The sequence below is a fragment of the Athene noctua genome, chromosome 1 (assembly GCF_965140245.1).
Source record: "Athene noctua chromosome 1, bAthNoc1.hap1.1, whole genome shotgun sequence".
Lineage (NCBI taxonomy): Eukaryota > Metazoa > Chordata > Aves > Strigiformes > Strigidae > Athene > Athene noctua.
This window is the reverse complement of record NC_134037.1, coordinates 168,048,796-168,066,815: the sequence shown is the minus strand read 5'-3', so window position 1 is coordinate 168,066,815 and position 18,020 is coordinate 168,048,796. Positions and strand designations below refer to the sequence as shown.

Below are 18,020 nucleotides of genomic sequence, written 5' to 3'. Positions count from 1 at the left end.
AACACTGATTTCTCCCCTTACAGTGAATGAATACTGTCCAACTGACTCCACTGAGGCCATCGTTGTTAATAGCAGGGTACTACCTATCATTTCTAGTTTAAACTGAAGACCAGTTAAGCTCGAGGACAGCTGCTGATTTTCCAGATACTTCTCTTGGTCCTGTGAAAATAGCTGAGGATTTTTATTTTTCTGTATTCCAGGGTAAGCCCTCGCAGCCTGGTATGCATAATATCATTTCAAGGTTTTTCTAATTAAAGTTACTCTCCAGTTGCATGCAGTGCATGAGCTGGGTTGTTTTGCTCATCTCGACAATATAGCTGTTTAAAACATGGTTCATGAATATTTGAGTGGTCCCTAGTCTAGGTACTCCTTCTTAATGTGTTTTCTTTAACTGTGTCTCCATCATCTGCTGCAAACTTGCTATGCCTTCATCACAGATATCTCTCTTAAGTTTGGGTATTATCTTATTACCTCCTGTTTTGTCTTGGCATGTTTGTGCATGATGGGGAGAGGTTCAGTGCAGGAAACTAACCAGTGATCACACCTCTTTTTGTTTTGTCACTGTGTCATTGTGCCTGCTGCTAATGACACAGGCATCTGCTTTTCAAATCAGTGACAAGCTCTAATTAACCTAAAAACTTTTCAGCATTCAACTGTCCTCTGCGACTAATTTTATGTGCATTTTTTTCATGGCTGTCCTACTCCAAATACAGTTCAAATCCTCCACAGCATGTACAGACGTGACACCCATTTTTCAATTGTTCCCAAAGATATTCAATCTGTTTGAGATTTTCTTTTTTTTCTATATATGTAGAGAAATGTATGTCTGTTACACTAAGTCTAGTCAGTCTCTCTGGATCCTCAATAATTGCATTAGTGAGCTTGGCACTGAAGGTGTGTGTTTTGCAGATACAGCTGTTCTCTCTGCCTGATACCTACTTGAAAACAATCAGCTCTCTGGCTTTCTGGTATATAGATCACTTCTCTGTCTCACAGCCTGAAAAAATTACAATATTGTTTTCCTCCTCTTTTTTTTTTTTTCTTTTCCCAATTCTTCCCAATGTTTCAAATTTCAAAGTCCATAGACAACACATTTACCACACACAAGTCATAGGAGTTGGTTGTTTCTTCTGACAGCCTTAAAGCACTTAATCTAATTGTATCAAGTAGTCCAAACACTCATAAGAAAGGACAAATTAACTGTCAACAATAAGGTTTTTTTACCAGTACTCTGCTTTAGGAGCTCAGCTGTCTCTGCCTCTCTCACACCAACATACACGTGCACACATGTACACAGGAGAAGGAACTAAATGGATCATTGTTGAGACACTTTTATGACTTAGACAGCAGCAGCTACCTAAGATTGCACCTATGTACTACAACCGGAATGGGCTTTGCTCTTTAACAACCTCAAACATTTCAGTTTTCCGAGGCTGAGATCTATCTTTCCTGTCATAAGCATTTTAGAAGCCAAATCAGACAGCTTTCCGTGTGATTTGCCTTGTGACTATCCTACCTTGTATTATTTTTAACAAAAGAAAACAAATAAATATACATTTTTGCATTACTAAAACTAGATCTTGGGAAATAAAATAACTGCTCATAAATATTCACAGTATTCTCTGATAAAAAGGAAGTCTTAATGTAACTTTCAGATCCACACAGAAGCAGCAATAGTAACTTTGATCCACATATTAGTAGTAGCTTTGATACATGACTTTGAAGTTGGCCCTTCTTCGAGGTGTAGGTTGCACCAGATAACCTTCAGAGGTGCTTTCCTGATGGAATTTTTCTACAGGCCTATGGGTAGTAGGGAGGAGGAGCCACATCTCTGATGAAAACTTTTCACCTAGGCTTTTCAAACATCCTTGCCTGTTATCGTTTATCTTTGATGTGATACTTGTAGGGGAAAGATCACGTAACTGTTTTTAAATCCTAAGCCAAATACCCTGACTTATTACTAGTAAGCAACATATTAACAAATCAATATCTAAAAGAAGAAAAATGCATTGATATTTGGTGTAAGTAAAAGGAACCACATCATCTGCAATGATCCTCCACTGCAGCTGATTTTCCCTTTTTGGTTGTGGGTGAAGAAATAAGGGAACACCCCCCAAGAAACATCTTATATCTAATGACAGTGATTTGGCAGCAAGAGTCTGCTTTTTATTAACCGCAGGGTTGTTCAGTGTTGTGCGGTAGGAACAGAGTCACTGGCAGAAGAATATCCTTATGTTTCAAGCCCTCTGGGGAATTCTGCAGGTAGAGGCAACTTAAGACCTGCCTGCGGCTGGGCCTTAATGAAACACCATTTGGAAGGCAAATAGAAGACAAAGTTGCCTTATAGAAAACTCATCAAGGATTTCAAGCAATGCAGATTCAAAAGCCTGGTGCAGGCAGAGAAGAGGTTTGCATCTGACCTTTTCAAATCCCAAAGAGTCTCCTGGCTATGGAGACACATTTGCTTTTCTTGAGTATTCTGAGATTTCTTTTCACCAAAACTGGTGTAGTAATAGGCTGGTCTTATTCTTCATGTATGAAAAGAGCATGATAGAAACTACTGCAAAAAGCACAGGAAGAGTGCATTCAAAGTATGCATTTTAGAAAGAACAAATTTATATCCAAAACTCTAAAAAATCACCTATGAAGTTAAGCCACAAGTATTTAAAGTAAAGAAGCTTTTAAGCCACAAAGAACTGATTCATGCGCATCCCTTGTTCACCAAGCGTCTGTTATTAAAACAACACCTAAAATATCAAAAGAGTAATTCCCAGACTAGGATATTCCATCAGGAAATATTTCAGTGAGAGATGCAAATTGACTGCTGCCGGGCTGTTCTGGTTCAATCATAATTCCACAGGAACATTTATCTTCCTTTAAGTTTAATGCAAATTTAAGCCTATCCCCTCAAACTGATCACTGATTTGCAGCGTATTGGCTCATACCCAGAGAGCCTGAAGTAATGTTGGCTTTAAGACTCCAAACCGAGAGCCCCCCTTCCTGCTGCGGGCTGGCAGTGGAAACAGCACTGCGACCTGCAGGTCTTGCACAACCCTGGAGTTTCTTGTTCATCATGGACAAATCAATTGGTATGCCCAGGGGTGACTCAGAACCAAGACCAAATAAAACACTGAGGTGGCAAATTTTTTTTTTTAATTTTTTTTTAATTTTTTTTTTTTTTTTAGCAACTGTGACCGCTGCGTTTGTCTGGGGCAGCGGCAGCTTCATGGCGTGTGTAGCTAACGCTTGTGTTGGCGAAGTCCCAACTGGGCTGAAATGCCTGATGGTAAAGAAGCCAAACACAGCCACTGCGGTGTGGGGCCAGAAACAAAAGTGCTGGTGAAGGCGAACCACAGCTTTCAAACAGCCGACTACAGCTCCAACACCCCTTACTAAGGCGATTCTGTCAGAACTTTTATCGTCTATGTCTTCAGGTGTGGTCATGCACCCTGTCAAATCACACTTAAGGTTAGTTACTAATTATGCAATTGTAAACCTGATGTCTTTTGAAACGTGTTTCGAAATGCAACAGCAGAGCCCCCGGGTTCCTGGCGGGCTTTGCACAGCCCCCCTGGGTGCCCACTGCCCCCCCCCAACGCCGAGCGGGGCCGCGGGGCGCTGCTGTCTCCGAGCTGTATCGCCAGAGCCGGTGTCCAGCCCTGACCCCCCGGTCCTCCGAGGCAGCGCCCAGAGCCGGCCGTGAGGGGCGCCTCGCCTGAGGGGCACCGGCAGCCTCCCCGCGCGGGGGGGGGACACGGCTTTGCGGGGACCGGCGGTTTTGCGGGGGGGGCGGGAGCCCCAGCGAGGCTTTGGGAAGGGCTCCGCGGCGGTGGACGAGCGCCTGAGACCCTCCGCAGCGCCGGGCCGGGGCCGGGGCCGGCCCTCCAGCCCAGAGGCGGGCTCTGCCGGCGGGGCGGGTGCCGCTGGCGGGGCGCCCCGCTTTGCGCAGCCCCCCGGCAGCAGGAGCGGGCGCTCACGGAAGGCGGAAATCCCCGGCGGGCGGGGCGGGAAAGGGGAATGGCCTAAAGCGGGTGCCCTCGCCTCGGCTCTCCTCGGCTGGGGCAGCCACACGCCTCCCGCGCCGCTGCGATGGAGCCCCGAGGGTGAGTGGCGGCCCCGGGAAGGGAGGGGGGGAGCGCTGCCGCCCCGCCGCGTACCGCTGGGCCGCGAGGGCACAGGCCGGCTGTTTGCCGGGCTACTTGCTCGGGGGCGCAGGTAGACACACCCCTGCCCCCCCGTTAAAAAAAAACAACTGAGTTTCATTGCATCGCAGCGGGCGGGAAGAGTTCGGACGGGGGTGGGCTTCCTGACTAGAGACAGAGGCGAGTCGGTGCACGGGGTCCCCTCCCGACCCCCGCACCACGGGTTGCGGCATTCAACATGCCCGGTGGCTACTGCCTGCCGGCACGGGGCAGCCAGCTCGCCCCGGGGGCCGTAGCCGCCGGTGAGGCGAGTTTTTCAAAGCCGCCTCCGGGGCCGGGCTGACCCCGGCATAGTGGGTCAGTTCAGGCAGAGCCCCGCGCCGCCCCCCCCTCGCCCGTGATCCACTCTATCGAAACTGCAGGCAGTTAGTTAGCATTTTCAGGAGCCTTTTGGCCCGAACTGGGAATGATGGGAGAAGGCAAGCAGGCCCACTGGTTTTCATTGCTCAGATTGTCTGTGCAGCTTTTCTTAACGGCAGCCGGTTCAGGGCACCTGCTGGTGCGGGAGGAGCGGCGTCGCTACAAGGTTGGGGGATAAAGCAAATCTCAGCAGAGGAGCAGAAGCCCCGAAGTTGTTACTGCAAGCATTGGGACATCTTTTGTCTGGCTAGTTTGTGGCAGAACAGCAACATCCCATGGCTCTGAAGTAACTAGTCCATGAAAAAAATTAGGATTCTGGTAGGAAGAATAATCTCACCAAACAAGAACGTACAAAAGAGGAAGTGCAACTTTCTCCCGTTTCACATGACGTATAGATGGGGGAGGTGTGGGAAAAAATTGAAAAAGAAAAAAAAATATTTTCAATGTAAAATATTTTTAAAAGAATAAATAAAGGAGAGAACTTAAGGAACTACTACAGCTACACCTGCGCTTAGTGGAGCTTACTGCCAGTGGTGGACACAGGAACTGAGCGTACATATGAGGCAAAAAGGAGGTTTCTCTGCAGGCAAGAGTGCTTCTCCCCTTTTCCAACAGGAGCTTGGCATTAGAGCTCTTCCAGGGGAACGTGGCGGGTTGACACTGCCCCCTGCTACCACAGCTGCAACCTCCCCCAAGTAAGAGGATGAGCATCTCTAGATCTGTCCAACCTTGACTGTGACATCATTTATTAAAATAAGAAGTCAAGACCGGATTTGTGTATGTGCATTAGGGAATCAGTTCTGGCTGACCAGCTAAATGTTTGTTGTCATTGGCAAATGCCTGCCATGGGAAATTCCCTAAAGAGTCCCGTACAGATCAGTCAAATTTTGTTCTCCATTTAATTCAAATGACTTGTTCTATCCATAGTTTCTATCTTGGGTGGGGAACAATAAAACAAACACAGCCATGGGATTAATAATGATTAAGAACTACATTAAGGTGAGGTTGTTATGACAGACTTCTACAAGCCTGGCACAGAAGTGATGGCTCCTGCACAGTATAAAAATACCTCAGAAATACAATACAAGACCATGTGCAAAAGCCACCAGAAGTCATTCAGAGACAGAATGGAGCAGAGCAGCCTCCCTGGAATGTTTAGATACACCTACTTGGAAGACTTACTTTAGGGCTGATTGCAAATTTACTGAAATAAGTATTAAAGTATTCATGTTCCACAGTGGGCATCCACTTAAACTTTTTTTCAAAAGTCATCTATGAAACCATGTCAAAAGACACAGAAAAAGTGTTTTCTTCATATAAAAGTAATATGACTCACACTGACCCTTTCCTAAACTTTCCCCATCTTATTCTCTGGAGATGGGGCTTCAAGTGGAGGTAGATTTTGTGTCAGGAAGGTCCTCTGCTTTCTCCAAGCCAAATATGTTTGAGAAGATCATAATTTCCTTGGCGCCAGGTGAGAATTAGAGATCCTCCTCCACAGCTGAGGAGACCAAAGTTGTGCCCAGGCAGCTGGTAGGAGAAAACCTAGACAGAAGCAATGCTGTGCCTGGGAGGTGGCAGGTTAATGCTGTTGCTCAACTGGAGAAAGGGGCAGGAGCTGTGGGGAAAGGACAGGAAGCCTGGAAGAGAGAGGGAATGTTGTAAAGCACAGATAATGGGGAAAAGTGAGGTGAGAAATGGCTGCTGGGGAAGTGAGCTTAGCTTAGGGCTTGGAGGGTAAACAGGCAGATCAGTGCTGGTTTGGAGGGAATGCAGCGAGCAGCCTGGGTGGGAGACCCTGGAGCTCATTCCTGGCTGGACATGGGCTACTGGGGGCAGCTCTCCCCATTGCCCCAGCCCTTGGCTCAGTGCTGAGGGTTGAGAACAACTGAGGAAGGGAGCCAGCTGCATCCAGATAGCGTGGCCTCCCAGTTCTGCTTGCTTGCAGAGGTGAGCTGGGGAAACGGGATGAGCTGGTGCTCGTGTCCCTGTGCCCATTGGCTCAGCTCTGCAACCTTACTGCACTTGGGGCAATATCAAGGTGTGCACTGCAGCCACAGAGCTCCTATTTCAGAATCTTTCTGGTGTCTTCTTTCCTTTCCCACAGCGGTCTGGAGGAAGGAGAGCACAATGTATAGCTGGGCATGGTGGTGAAAGGCTATTTTAAAGTAACTCTTAGTGCTGCACATTTATTTTTCTTAAAGCCCTATGGGATGGGAGTTAAATCATCTGGATAGGTTAAACTGGGTTTTCCTATAGCATTCTGCAGGTGTAACTCCCTTGGGAAACTCCTGTATAGATTTGCCCCTCCAGAGTAATCAAACACACCAAATTCTTTCTTGAAAAAGCTTTGCACTGATTCCTGCTATCAGCACATTTCCTGTTTATACATTTTTACCGACTGCACAAACTGGTGGGCAGCATGGTCAGCTGCTTTTTGTCCTTTAAGCAGATAAAACCATAATTCATTGAGCTTCAATGAAACAGTACGATGCAGGGCTCTGACCTGTTTTAGGCCTGTGCAACCATGCTCCTTCCCAGTGAACCACATAGCTCTTCAGGGCCTATTTGTCCAGTAAATCTATACGGTTCATTTTTCACAAGACAGACAGGCACAACACCAGCTTCATGCCTTCTGCTCTGATTCCAGTATTAGTGTGTTTTACTGCTATTTGTGGCCTGGGCCACCCACCCACAGAGTTACATCATTTGAACAGAAGTTTTGCAGCTGTAAAAAATGCAAATACCTAATGAGACATTACATAGAAGCAGTACCTAATTTACCTACTTCTGCTGCTATACTAAAACAATCAATATTATGTTTATTGCTTATTTAAACAACAGAGATGCTAAAGTCAATTATGTAACACTCTTGTTTGCTTTTTATTTTAGCTATGGATTTCTGTTACTGCTACTTCATATCCTGAGAGCTGGTAAGTTCAGAATACTTCAGTTAAAAATTAAGCTGCCCTCACTTTAATGTGTTTGGCCAAATACACTAAGTAGTTGTAATATGCACAATATAAACATCTTCATGTTTTCAGCAGAACACTTAAAAGTTCATCAGTGGCAAGTATTTCTCTGACATGCATCAGGGAAAGAAGAAAATACCAGCTTCTATCAGTTTCGGGAGGAAGAATAGCAAGGGACGTTATGGAGGCTCTTGCTCACATTGCTCTGCTTACTTCATAGACATCCCTGTGTATTTATCTGCCAACAAAAGGCCTTAGAAGTGGGATGATAATGGCTGCTGATGAGATCTAACATACCTGGATAAAGTCCAAACTCATATTATCACTAGAATTATACATCACTGTATCAAGTACCTAGTATTAGTAAGTCTTTTACTACCATTCCGAAAATACTTTTCAAAACAAAGGTAAGGGTAAAAGACATCACTTGGTGATACTTAAATGTTTTCAGAGTTGTCTCTCCTCTGTTCTTGCTTAATCACTGAGAAGGACCTTAACAAAGTCATCAAGGAAAGTCCGCAGCCCTCAAATCAGGACAAACTGTACCAAATTCAGTTTCAATAGGTGCCAGCTGGCATGTTCCTAAACGGTGCCCTTGTCTCCCCAGGCAATGTTTTCCAAAGCATCACTTTCCCTGCCACTACAAGGGGTTTCCCAAAGTTCAAGCCACAGCCTCCCTGTTGCAGTTCAAGCCCGTTACTTATTGCCTCACCCAGCCTGGAGAACATACAGTTTTCCTCCCTGAAAGCACTGCGTTTGCTTCAGTGGTATTTTTAAGCCAGGGTGCCAAACTCAGATATGTAAATGAGCTATCTCTGAGTGCAGTGCACCAACACAAAGACATGTCCCCCTTTAATATTGCCACCTCCATGCTACCTCACCATGCACCGTTTCCACACCTCACTCCTATCATTTTCCTTTCCCTAATCCACCCACCTACATAATCCCTTCCCCCAACTGTAACGTCTTCCATCCAACCCCCTCACCCCCCTGTCTGACATTACAACATGGACGCTGCTTTGATCTCAGCAACCATTTGCACCAGAGAGGTTTTAGCTGCTGGGGTGGAGGAGAGGTGATACATCCCTCTCAGCAGGGAGGCTGTGGTCAAAGCTGCCCTGGTCCTTTGGAAAAAGCTGACTATACCTTCTGCATCCACTTGTCAGCCACCTCACACCTTCTTATTGATCACCAGGAGGAGAGCTGCCTTTCTCATGTCTAGAGGCCAGGAAAAGTGCCCTGAAAGCCAGATGCTGTGCCAGCCTACCTCAAGGGGCTGTAAGAGGTTATAAATGCCTAATGAATGTGTCACTGGAGGTATCTAGGCATTCTGGTCTGTCAGCTGGGTATGTTGAGAGGGTGACACCAATGGTGGCAACAGAATATGATTGCTATGGCATGTCCACTTTGAGAAAAATTGTTTTACTCCTTTTTTAAATTTTTTGTGGTCTCAAAATAATGGTAGCACTCTTTTTTCTTATCAGTGTTTCCACTTGTGATTTACCTGGTGTTATTTGGCATTTCTCTTAACTGAAAAAATAAGTTATTATTAAAGCATAAGGATTTGAATGTGTCTGCCCACTGACTGGGACTGACTGCAAAGTGAAGCACATCCTTGGGGCTGGGATCACTTAGACCAGTTGGTCCTCAGAGAAATAAATAAACAGAAGGCTTTATACTGTGAAAGAACCTTCAGAAAACATACAGACAAGCAGACACACAGAGACTTAGTCACCAGCAAGTCAGGAGATAGGAATGACTATAAAGTGGGCACACTCACCTGGCTGTTATAAATACAAATAGCAGAGTCCACATGTGGTAGAATATACTTGAAAAGAATGAAATTTTTTCTCAACGTAACCTCCCTTCTTTTCTCTCTCTCCTTTTATCTTGTAGTTATCGCCCTGGAGGAGGTCATTGTCAGTAAGCTTGGAGACAATGCTACACTGAGTTGCATATATCGAGGAAGAGAATTGTATTTAAAAAATCTGCGGGTATATTGGCAAATAGCTGATGATCAAGAAGAGTGTTCAGTGGTACATGCACTGATCTCAGGTCAAGACAATGAAAGTGAACAATGTATTCACTTTAAAAACAGGACTCAATTATTCTGGGATAGATTGGAAAATGGTGATTTTTCACTGCTACTGCTAAACGTCAGCCAGAGTGATAAACATACATACAAGTGTGTAGTAATGCAGAAAACGGAATATACCAAAATGGTTCACCAGGCAGAAGTGGTTCTCAGTTTAGCAGGTAAGAACTTTTATCACTTGCACGTATTTGCCCGCATTCTTATTCCAGCTTTTCAAATTCATGCCATTTCAATATTACATTTAAGCATGCCCTTATCTTTGAAACATACATCAGCACTTTGCTGAAATGAAGTCTGCTTAATTTATATGTTACAGATAGGACATCTAAAACTGGAATGCCTGTAACAACTGTTTATCCAGTATAGGTATTTTTCAACTTGTTTTCCATTAATACAAGGGCTGTTGCACACGCCTGGGTGATAACATCTTAAGAAGTTGCTTTCTTACTTCAGGTTTAGCTACAGCTTTCTGCCTTTCCCGTAATTCTCTCATCTCTCTGGCTTACAGGTGTTTCCCTTTCAAGTCATGAGGGTCATGTGAAACCCAGAACTTTCGCTTCAGAACTCATGCCAAAATCTTGTCTTTTCAATACATTTCAACATGTTGATGACTTTCTTTTTCTCTTGCTCTCCAGCTAGTTATAGCCAACCAATACTCAGCGGACCAATAAGAAACAGTGACAGCACTGGTGAGGAGGTGACTTTCAGCTGCAGGTCCGGCAATGGATACCCAGAGCCCAATGTTTATTGGATAAATAAAACAGACAACAGCCACCTGCCTCCATCAGAACTAAAGATCACTCCTCACGATGATGGCACTTACAGTGTTTTTAGCACGCTGAAGGTTAAAGCCACTTCTAACATGCAAATAGAGTGCTCCGTAGAAAATAAAATACTGCAGGAAAATCTATCAGCCAACTGTAAGTCCCTTCATGCTACTTCATGTTTTCTAGATAGCAGGAGTATCAACCAGTGTGCCTTTGTCTATAGATACACACTAACGAGGCGTACGCATTAATTCAGTAGTTCCAAAAAGTGCTGAGAAGAGCTCAGATTTTGAAGAGCTTAGCCACAGACTTTATGTTCACTTCTTCCACACTGAAGTCAACACCCCATCAAGCATATTACAACCATGGCACTGAGCAGCTCTTGCATCCGAGGCAGTCACTGAGCTTTATCCTTTGGTTCCTTGGAAGCACGATGACTTGGGTAGTCAGGTTATTTTTCAGGGGACACCATAGAGCAGATCCACAATTCCTGAACCCCTACCCAACTGCTTTGCAGCACTGACATTTGCTTTTTACTCTGCCTAGTTTCAAAGTTCTGTTTTCAGTCTCCAAAACTCAATTTAATACAGTGCACTCTTTAAAGTAGGCCTGTAGCAAACAGGTAATATTAGCCCAATAGAACAATACACCTAACCACACAAGTATAATATGCTATTTACTGCTGATGAGTGATCAATAGTAAAAACAAGTATTTAGCCACTCTTCACAAAAACAGAAAGCTATTTAAAAAAAAAAAATTAGAAAGTTATAGTACCAATAGTGGATTTCATGATTTCCAAACAACTGTGTAGAGAAGCTAGCTGAAGTGGGAGAGCTCATCTGGAAGTGGCTGTTCAGTTGCATTGTTATTCCTGGTCCTGCCTCCCTCCACACCTTTCTTTCGCAGGTTTCTACACCCTGGTGCAAGGAGGTTTGATTGTTTCAATAACTGTAGCTGCATGCTCACAGTTAGTTTACCTGAACATGCCAAGGAATCACATACTCTGGGTTTAATGACACTGATCCCACAAACATAGCCAAATGATATAAACTATTTCCAGGAACAAAAGTTGAGCACACCAACAAGAGTTTGTTTATAACAGCAGAATGTTTATATGATAGCATATCCTTGTTGTCATCCCAAATTAAACTAAATCCTTGTCGTTAGTTTCCTATTGGCGTTCTGTCATATTGTATTCTGGGGGAAAAGACATTCATCTTACTATCTTTTGTTGGTTTCTAAAAGCATTACCACACTTGAAATAGTAAGAGGTTGATCTGACACCTTCAATTTGCAGCAGTCAGTGGACATTCATCATTAACTTCAGAGTAACAGGTTTTCACCCACTTTTCTGAATACCATCAGATTTACCTTATAGATTCTCTATAGTTTTATTTTCAATTGAATCTAGATACAAACTCAAACATACAGTCTCCCAAGTCTGACATGGAAGAATAATGGGAAAAGCAGACAGATGCATGCAGTATGACAGGGAAGAATATACTGGCATTGTATTATTAAACGGTGTAAGCTGGAGATGTGCCTTGCTGAGAAGGAATAGCACCAGAATCACGGTGATATGAATAGCACAAATACTTAGTCCTTCTGAATTTTTTTGTGCATGCAAAATGTGATCAAATATTTGCCTGGGAAATGTGAAAATTCACACCTTTTTATATTCTTTTCTGTTTTATTCTAGACACACAGCAGAAGAAAAGCAATGGTTCTAGCATAGAAAGTCACAAAACCCTGGAAAAAAATGGACAAGGTGCTCAAGCAGCTGGCATCATTTCTGTTGTCATTCTGATAGGTCTTCTAGCTGTTTTAATCTGCTGGCTGTGGAGGAGGAGATCCTCTAAACTAGTGTCCTACACAGGTAATCGGGCCCTTTATTTACATGACCCAATGTGAAGAATTCCTTTTCATTTACCAGAATATTTAATATCATCCAGCACTTTGGTAGAAAGTACAAGTAAGCTGTCTGCATTCAACAGCAGGAAATCATGCTGTTATCAACAACCTGACGTGCACTGGGGAGGACATGTTGTGCCCCAGGACATGTTATTCTTTATGGTTTTCTGCTATTGCACCTGAGCCTCACAGGAGTTAACTGCTGGATGCAATAACAACTCAGACTTTGTGCCTGTTTGGGCCATAGTTTCCCAGCTGTGATCTCTACAGGCCACTTCTAGACAGATGGAGGGGGTACTCCTCCATGAAGCAGGACTGGGGTCAGTAGCTTGCTCTACTTGGCACAATCCAACGCAGAAATTAGAGAATAAATCAGTCTCAAGAGCTTTAGAGTCACTGGCTGGACAATTAAGGGTTCAAGATCCCACTGGGATCAAGCAGTTTTCTACAAGTTAGAAGAAATAAAGCATGTCTCACTGTCACTCCATGTTATACAGGCATACCCTCATATTGCTGTATTTGCCCATGTGTGGGACTCTTCAATGCTTGGCATGGCAGAACACAAGGGAGCTCTGAAAGACATCTTGTGCACCAGACTGAGTCTGCTGATGTATCTGAGTAGTTGTAAGCCACTTTGATGTTAGCTCTTCTATGCCTGCAAAGAAAAGGGAGCAGGGGCAATCACACTTTTCAGGAACAAGGACGAACCACATTTTCAATCCATGCCCTCTTCCTCATGGCCAGCAAGCCCAGGTGCTTCAGAAAAGAGCAGGAGAAAGCAAAGTAGTGATCTTGCCCAGCATTTCCAGCAGCTGTGCTAGGAGCCATGTCCTTCCTTCAGAAGCAACCCAAGAGTGGTGTCAGGACTCTGTCCCAAAACACGGAATGGAGCTGTTGCTTCAAGCCCAAAATCTATCCTTGCTGAAATGGTGACATATGTTGTAAACAAATAGAGTATGGTCTGCATTTTGCTGTCCAAAGATCATTTAACACATTGAATCCTCAACTTACTGGATGTTGCTTAATACTGATCCCATTTAGCTAAAGACTATAGTTATCTATACTACATGCTTAAAATAGTGTGTTTGTTTCAACAGATGTCCAACCAAATGAAGACAAAGGAGAACTCAACTGTAAGTATTATATATTACTGTATTTGTCTCAAGAGTGACTGAACTTCATAGCTTCAGTACTCAAGTTCAGCATAAAGCCTTCAGCTTAGACTTGCCAGATGTTACAAACTCAAGCATGTAAAGTGGTAGCCCTTCTTCTTTCAGCCCTTTCCTTGAGCTCTGTAAGTATTGCCAAAGGCAGCCTGAGAGTTTCAGTTGTCAGAAGTTCCTTCAACAATTCAGGCCAAAGGACATGACAAATGAACAGGGAACACAGAGCATATAGGCTGAAGCCACCCTCCCCTCCTGTTCTACAGCTATGTTGAAGCTCCTGTTGCCATCAAGACAGAGCCAAACTTGGAAAATCTGTTTTAAATGCTGATTGTCAAGTCTGGACAACACTGACCACTTATTACTTCATCATATCACATCAGTACCTGTCATCAAATGGTTGCTCCCTGCCTTCTTAGGCACTACATCCTAGAAGGTCTTTAGCTGGGATACAGCAACATCATTTGCTTCATTCATGTCTATGAACCTGAACCTATATTGACCCAATTTTTTTTTAAAAACCTCTCCTTTCCTAGAAAAAAAAAATATGCAGTTCATGCATATTCATGCATTTCAACATGTTCACATTTTTTGTAAGCAAGAATGCAATATTGCAGGCCAGCTAGTTTACAGATTCATTTACAATGGGGAAAAATAAAAGCAGGGCAAAAAAATCCAATACATATTTGGAAAAACAAACTCTGCACAAAGGACTTGCAAGAGTACAGAGAGGGTGAAATATCTACCTATTTTATACCTTATTTGGTAGTTTCTACTGAAGCAAAATGACTGTTGCCTGGGTTTCTCTGCAGAATAGGCAGAAAATACTGTGGTTTCACCAGAACTGTAATAGTTAAAGCATAGTTTGTTGTAGCAGATGCTGTGAATGTACCCAATTCATAATATGAAGCAGAAGCAAAATAATCCTTAAATTATAAAACTTTTTCTGGAACTTCTTTCTTGGTCTTGCAAACTGGGTTAATGGTCAGTTATTTTCCAGACTCATTGCGCAACCCCAGCCTGATCCACAACATTTGTGTTTGATAAACATCAAAAGGCATTACACTATTTCCTGTAGAGTATAATGCAGAAGGGAGGATGGATTTTCTCCTTAAGATAGAGACATTTTCTCCTTCCATTCTTGTGAGCTGCATTAACATAACACAAGCAGTTCATTTAAGGTCAACTTTTTCCTCTCTGGACTTACTTATACCAAACCCTGTTTGATTAGATCCTTGTACTTAGCTCCTACGTTGAAAAACCTCTGTAACTTAAATAGGAGTAAATATTTATCTTATATTGAAGGCTGCTGTAGCACAATTTGTTCATTAACAACAAAACAAAGACACTTGCTTTCCAGACACCATCTTTTCCTTGGCATGCCTCTACACAGTTTGTGAAAGACAAGGTGGGACAGGACAGCAGCTTGGGTGGGTCGCTGCTATCAGAAATTGTCACACCTCTGAAGGCTGTTTTCTGCCAACAGAGCCCTGTAAGGCACATAAGGCCATCCCAGTTTGAAGGCAACTTGAACCAGTACTAGAGAAATGAGAATGATCTAGGGAATGTGATCTCTGATGACAGATTGGTTATGTTTGTTTAGGCTGGAAAAGGCAAGGCTAATTTGGACACAATAACAACCCTCTTCAGAGGGTCCTTAAAGAGGATGGGATAAGTTGTATATTTTCCTAACCCAGCAGACACAGCACTTAAGGCACAACAGGCTTAAACAAAGGAGATTTAAGGAAAAAATGCCTTTCTAAGGGTAACTGTAGTTGAGCACTGAGGCAGAGAGTTTGTGCAGGCTGTCAAGTCTCCATCAGTCCAGGTTTGCGGCTGTTCTGTTTTTTTTGTTAATGGAAGAGGAAACCAGTATTGGTCAGAAATTATTTAGAAATATCTGGTACTACCTTGGGGCAAAAGATGGGCTTTAGCCTGATCCAGTCAATTGATATTTTCAAGCAAGTTGCGTGTGGTAGACGGGGAGTAAGGCACTGCAGAGGTGCACCCACGATGACAGCCTGCCACGGCACTTTGCTTATCAATACTGATGTATGTTTCTGCTTTTAGCAGTTTCACTTTATGAAGAAGGTCAGATTGTTTCATTCAGGGAAATCTGAATACTGCAAACCAAAAAAGAGCCTACTAGGACTAGCTTTGCTGTTACAAAGAAAAAAGTTTTGGAAACTGCAGGGAAGGCAAGTTGCAAAGAATAACAATTTCATCCTAGGTGGGGTTGGTCTCTCCAGACACCCATTACAGTTGGTGGGGCAGGATGCTCTAAGTGAGGAGAAATTCAGAGCTGAAGCAGTTCTGAGTCACTCTCTGGGGACCCCTTCACTGCCTGCAGAGAAGCCTCAGGAAGCTGGTTTCCTTTGACCATAGATAGACTTTGTGCATCTTGTTCCCTGAAGTAGTTTAAAATTAACCAAAGGTGACACTGACATCCCTTCAGAAGGGAGGGGAATGTTAGCAGGAGAGCACTTCTTGCATTCACACAGAGAGGCACTTTCAGTCTGTGGCATAAGAGCAGGTATCCAGACAGAGGCAGGGCTTCACCCCAGCTGATTCTCTCTAAGCAGCATAAATACATCTTTTCAATAGCTTTTCAGCTTGTTGCATTGGTTATGTAGGAAAAACAACTCTAGGACATGATTATTGATGGGGGATTTTTTTTGATTCTTTTCTAAAAATTTGTTTTGTTTTTACAGCACCTGTCTAAAGGGAAAGTCTGCCAACAATTTGGGCAGCTGAAGATGCATCAGGAGAAGCATCTCCCCCTATCTCAGTGGCACCATTGTTTGTAATACAAGTGACAGATTTCTTCAGAGTGTGCCAAGAGAGATGGCAAAAAAAAAGCTTCTCCAACACAAGAGACAGCAAAATCCACTGGATTTCTGTTCCAACTGCTGGCTGTGTCCACAGAACACTTGTGTCATCACACCAGCTAACTACTTTGGACAGTCCTCTGTGATGCCTGTCAATGTTTTGAGCTCCTGCACTGGGGAAAGCAGTCTGGGACTTAGCTACTCTGTGCCAGACCACTGAAAGCTGCTGAGTGCCTGGTCTCTCCTTTGAGTACTTAGTAGCAGAAGCAGCTGCATTTCAGGAGCGTGGAAAGTTCTTGCTGTGTCTCCTTACCCTGACAGTGACTACTGAATGTGAAGAAAGGCAGCTAAAGAAAGACAACTGAAGGACTCTCAGCAAATTGAGATTTGTGACCCTTTCCACCTTTCTCTCTACAGTACATCCTTGCAATGTCTGGTTTCACCAGCAGCATGTTATTGTGTACAGAACTAGGTAGAACACTTTGACCCAGTCCTTCAAAAATAGGAATTGCTCTGATAGGGTTAAGCACTGAATGTGTTAACATAAGGGAATGTGTGTTCTTTAAATGCATTTGATATCAATGTTTTGTTTTTTAACCAAATATTCCACCGAAAAGGGGACTTCCACTTTTAACAGAAGCCGGTGCGTACTGTGTGAAAGAACAGGCTGTGGAAATCTGACTAATTAAAAATAGTGCTCTCTGCTACATCAATGTAGGGTTACCTGGACTTACCCTTTTCAGGATGGAACAAAAACTGTGGTCAAGCTCTGCTTGATTAAACTGGTAGCTGATCGTTATTTAAGCACTCCCCTGTGGCTTCCAGGGAGGATTTTAAACTGAAATTTTTAGACTGAACCTCTCCTTGTGTCCCCTCCCTCCACCTAAAAGGGGGGGGGGGGGGGGGGGGGGGAGAGAAAAAGAGTGCAGACTCTACCACTGTCTTGTCCATGAATGTTCAGAAAGCCAAGAACTGCAGTTTCCTTGTGCCAGTGCACATGCCTTGCTGTTTCAACCCCAAGTCAGCCAGGAAAAACTGGTTGAAAATAGCAAAGCAGTAAACTTTGCTGATGGTATGAGGTTTTGAAGGAGGAGGAATCTATACTAGCTCTCTTGCCTAAGTGGGGCAGTTTCCCTATCTTGTCACAGTGGGATGGAGATGATGATTTTAAACTGATCCCTGGAAACACTTTGCTTCTCCTGCACCAGTTGTTAGACTAAAATTCTACCTTTTTTGTGAATAAGTCACAGCCTTGTTTGTCCTAGCTCTGTGTAGGGGAGGCACTCCAGTGTCAACTGTGAGATAGGACATTGATTTTTTTTTTTTTTTAATATCAACATCAGCTTTCAAATCCCAACCAAGTGAAAATTAATTTTGTTGTCCTGTTGTCCCATCATGAGGAATACAGAACCATTTGGAAATAGTACAGTTAGCTCTTGTTGAAGCACTACCCCACAAGGAGGCTTGGAGTTGGGTAGTTGTGCACCACCACTGTGCCAGTATCTTGTGGGAGGGCTGCACAGGATCAGCCTTCATGGCATTTAAGAGAAGGGGCAGTTTAGCTTAAATTTCATCAAGTGAGAGCTTACCAATTTGAACAGGATAGAGAAATTGGTTTAAAAAAAAAAAGCCAAGCTGCAATTAAATAATTAAGCTCCCATCTCCTATTTAGGTTGTAACTGTGTACAACTTTTTTTTAAAGACATTTTATCTATTAATGT

General features: G+C 43.5%; 1 protein-coding gene across 1 annotated transcript; it reads left to right on the top strand.

Moving 5' to 3' along the window:
* Positions 1 to 4,007: 4,007 nt before the first annotated feature.
* Positions 4,008 to 17,207, top strand: ICOSLG (inducible T cell costimulator ligand). The gene is made up of 7 exons (XM_074929417.1): positions 4,008 to 4,103; positions 7,455 to 7,495; positions 9,431 to 9,790; positions 10,265 to 10,549; positions 12,097 to 12,273; positions 13,406 to 13,441; positions 16,183 to 17,207. Exons 1-7 carry the CDS (start codon positions 4,090 to 4,092, stop codon positions 16,191 to 16,193), a joined length of 924 nt encoding a protein of 307 aa, XP_074785518.1. The 5' UTR covers positions 4,008 to 4,089; the 3' UTR covers positions 16,194 to 17,207.
* The last annotated feature ends 813 nt before the right edge of the window (positions 17,208 to 18,020 follow it).

What these genes read in the sequence shown, in the direction of transcription:
- ICOSLG (XM_074929417.1), top strand. An exon ending in AGTGGTTCTCAGTTTAGCAG is followed by an intron (nt 9,791 to 10,264) that starts GTAAGAACTTTT and finishes CTTGCTCTCCAG; the next exon opens with CTAGTTATAGCCAACCAATA. An exon ending in GGAAAATCTATCAGCCAACT is followed by an intron (nt 10,550 to 12,096) that starts GTAAGTCCCTTC and finishes GTTTTATTCTAG; the next exon opens with ACACACAGCAGAAGAAAAGC.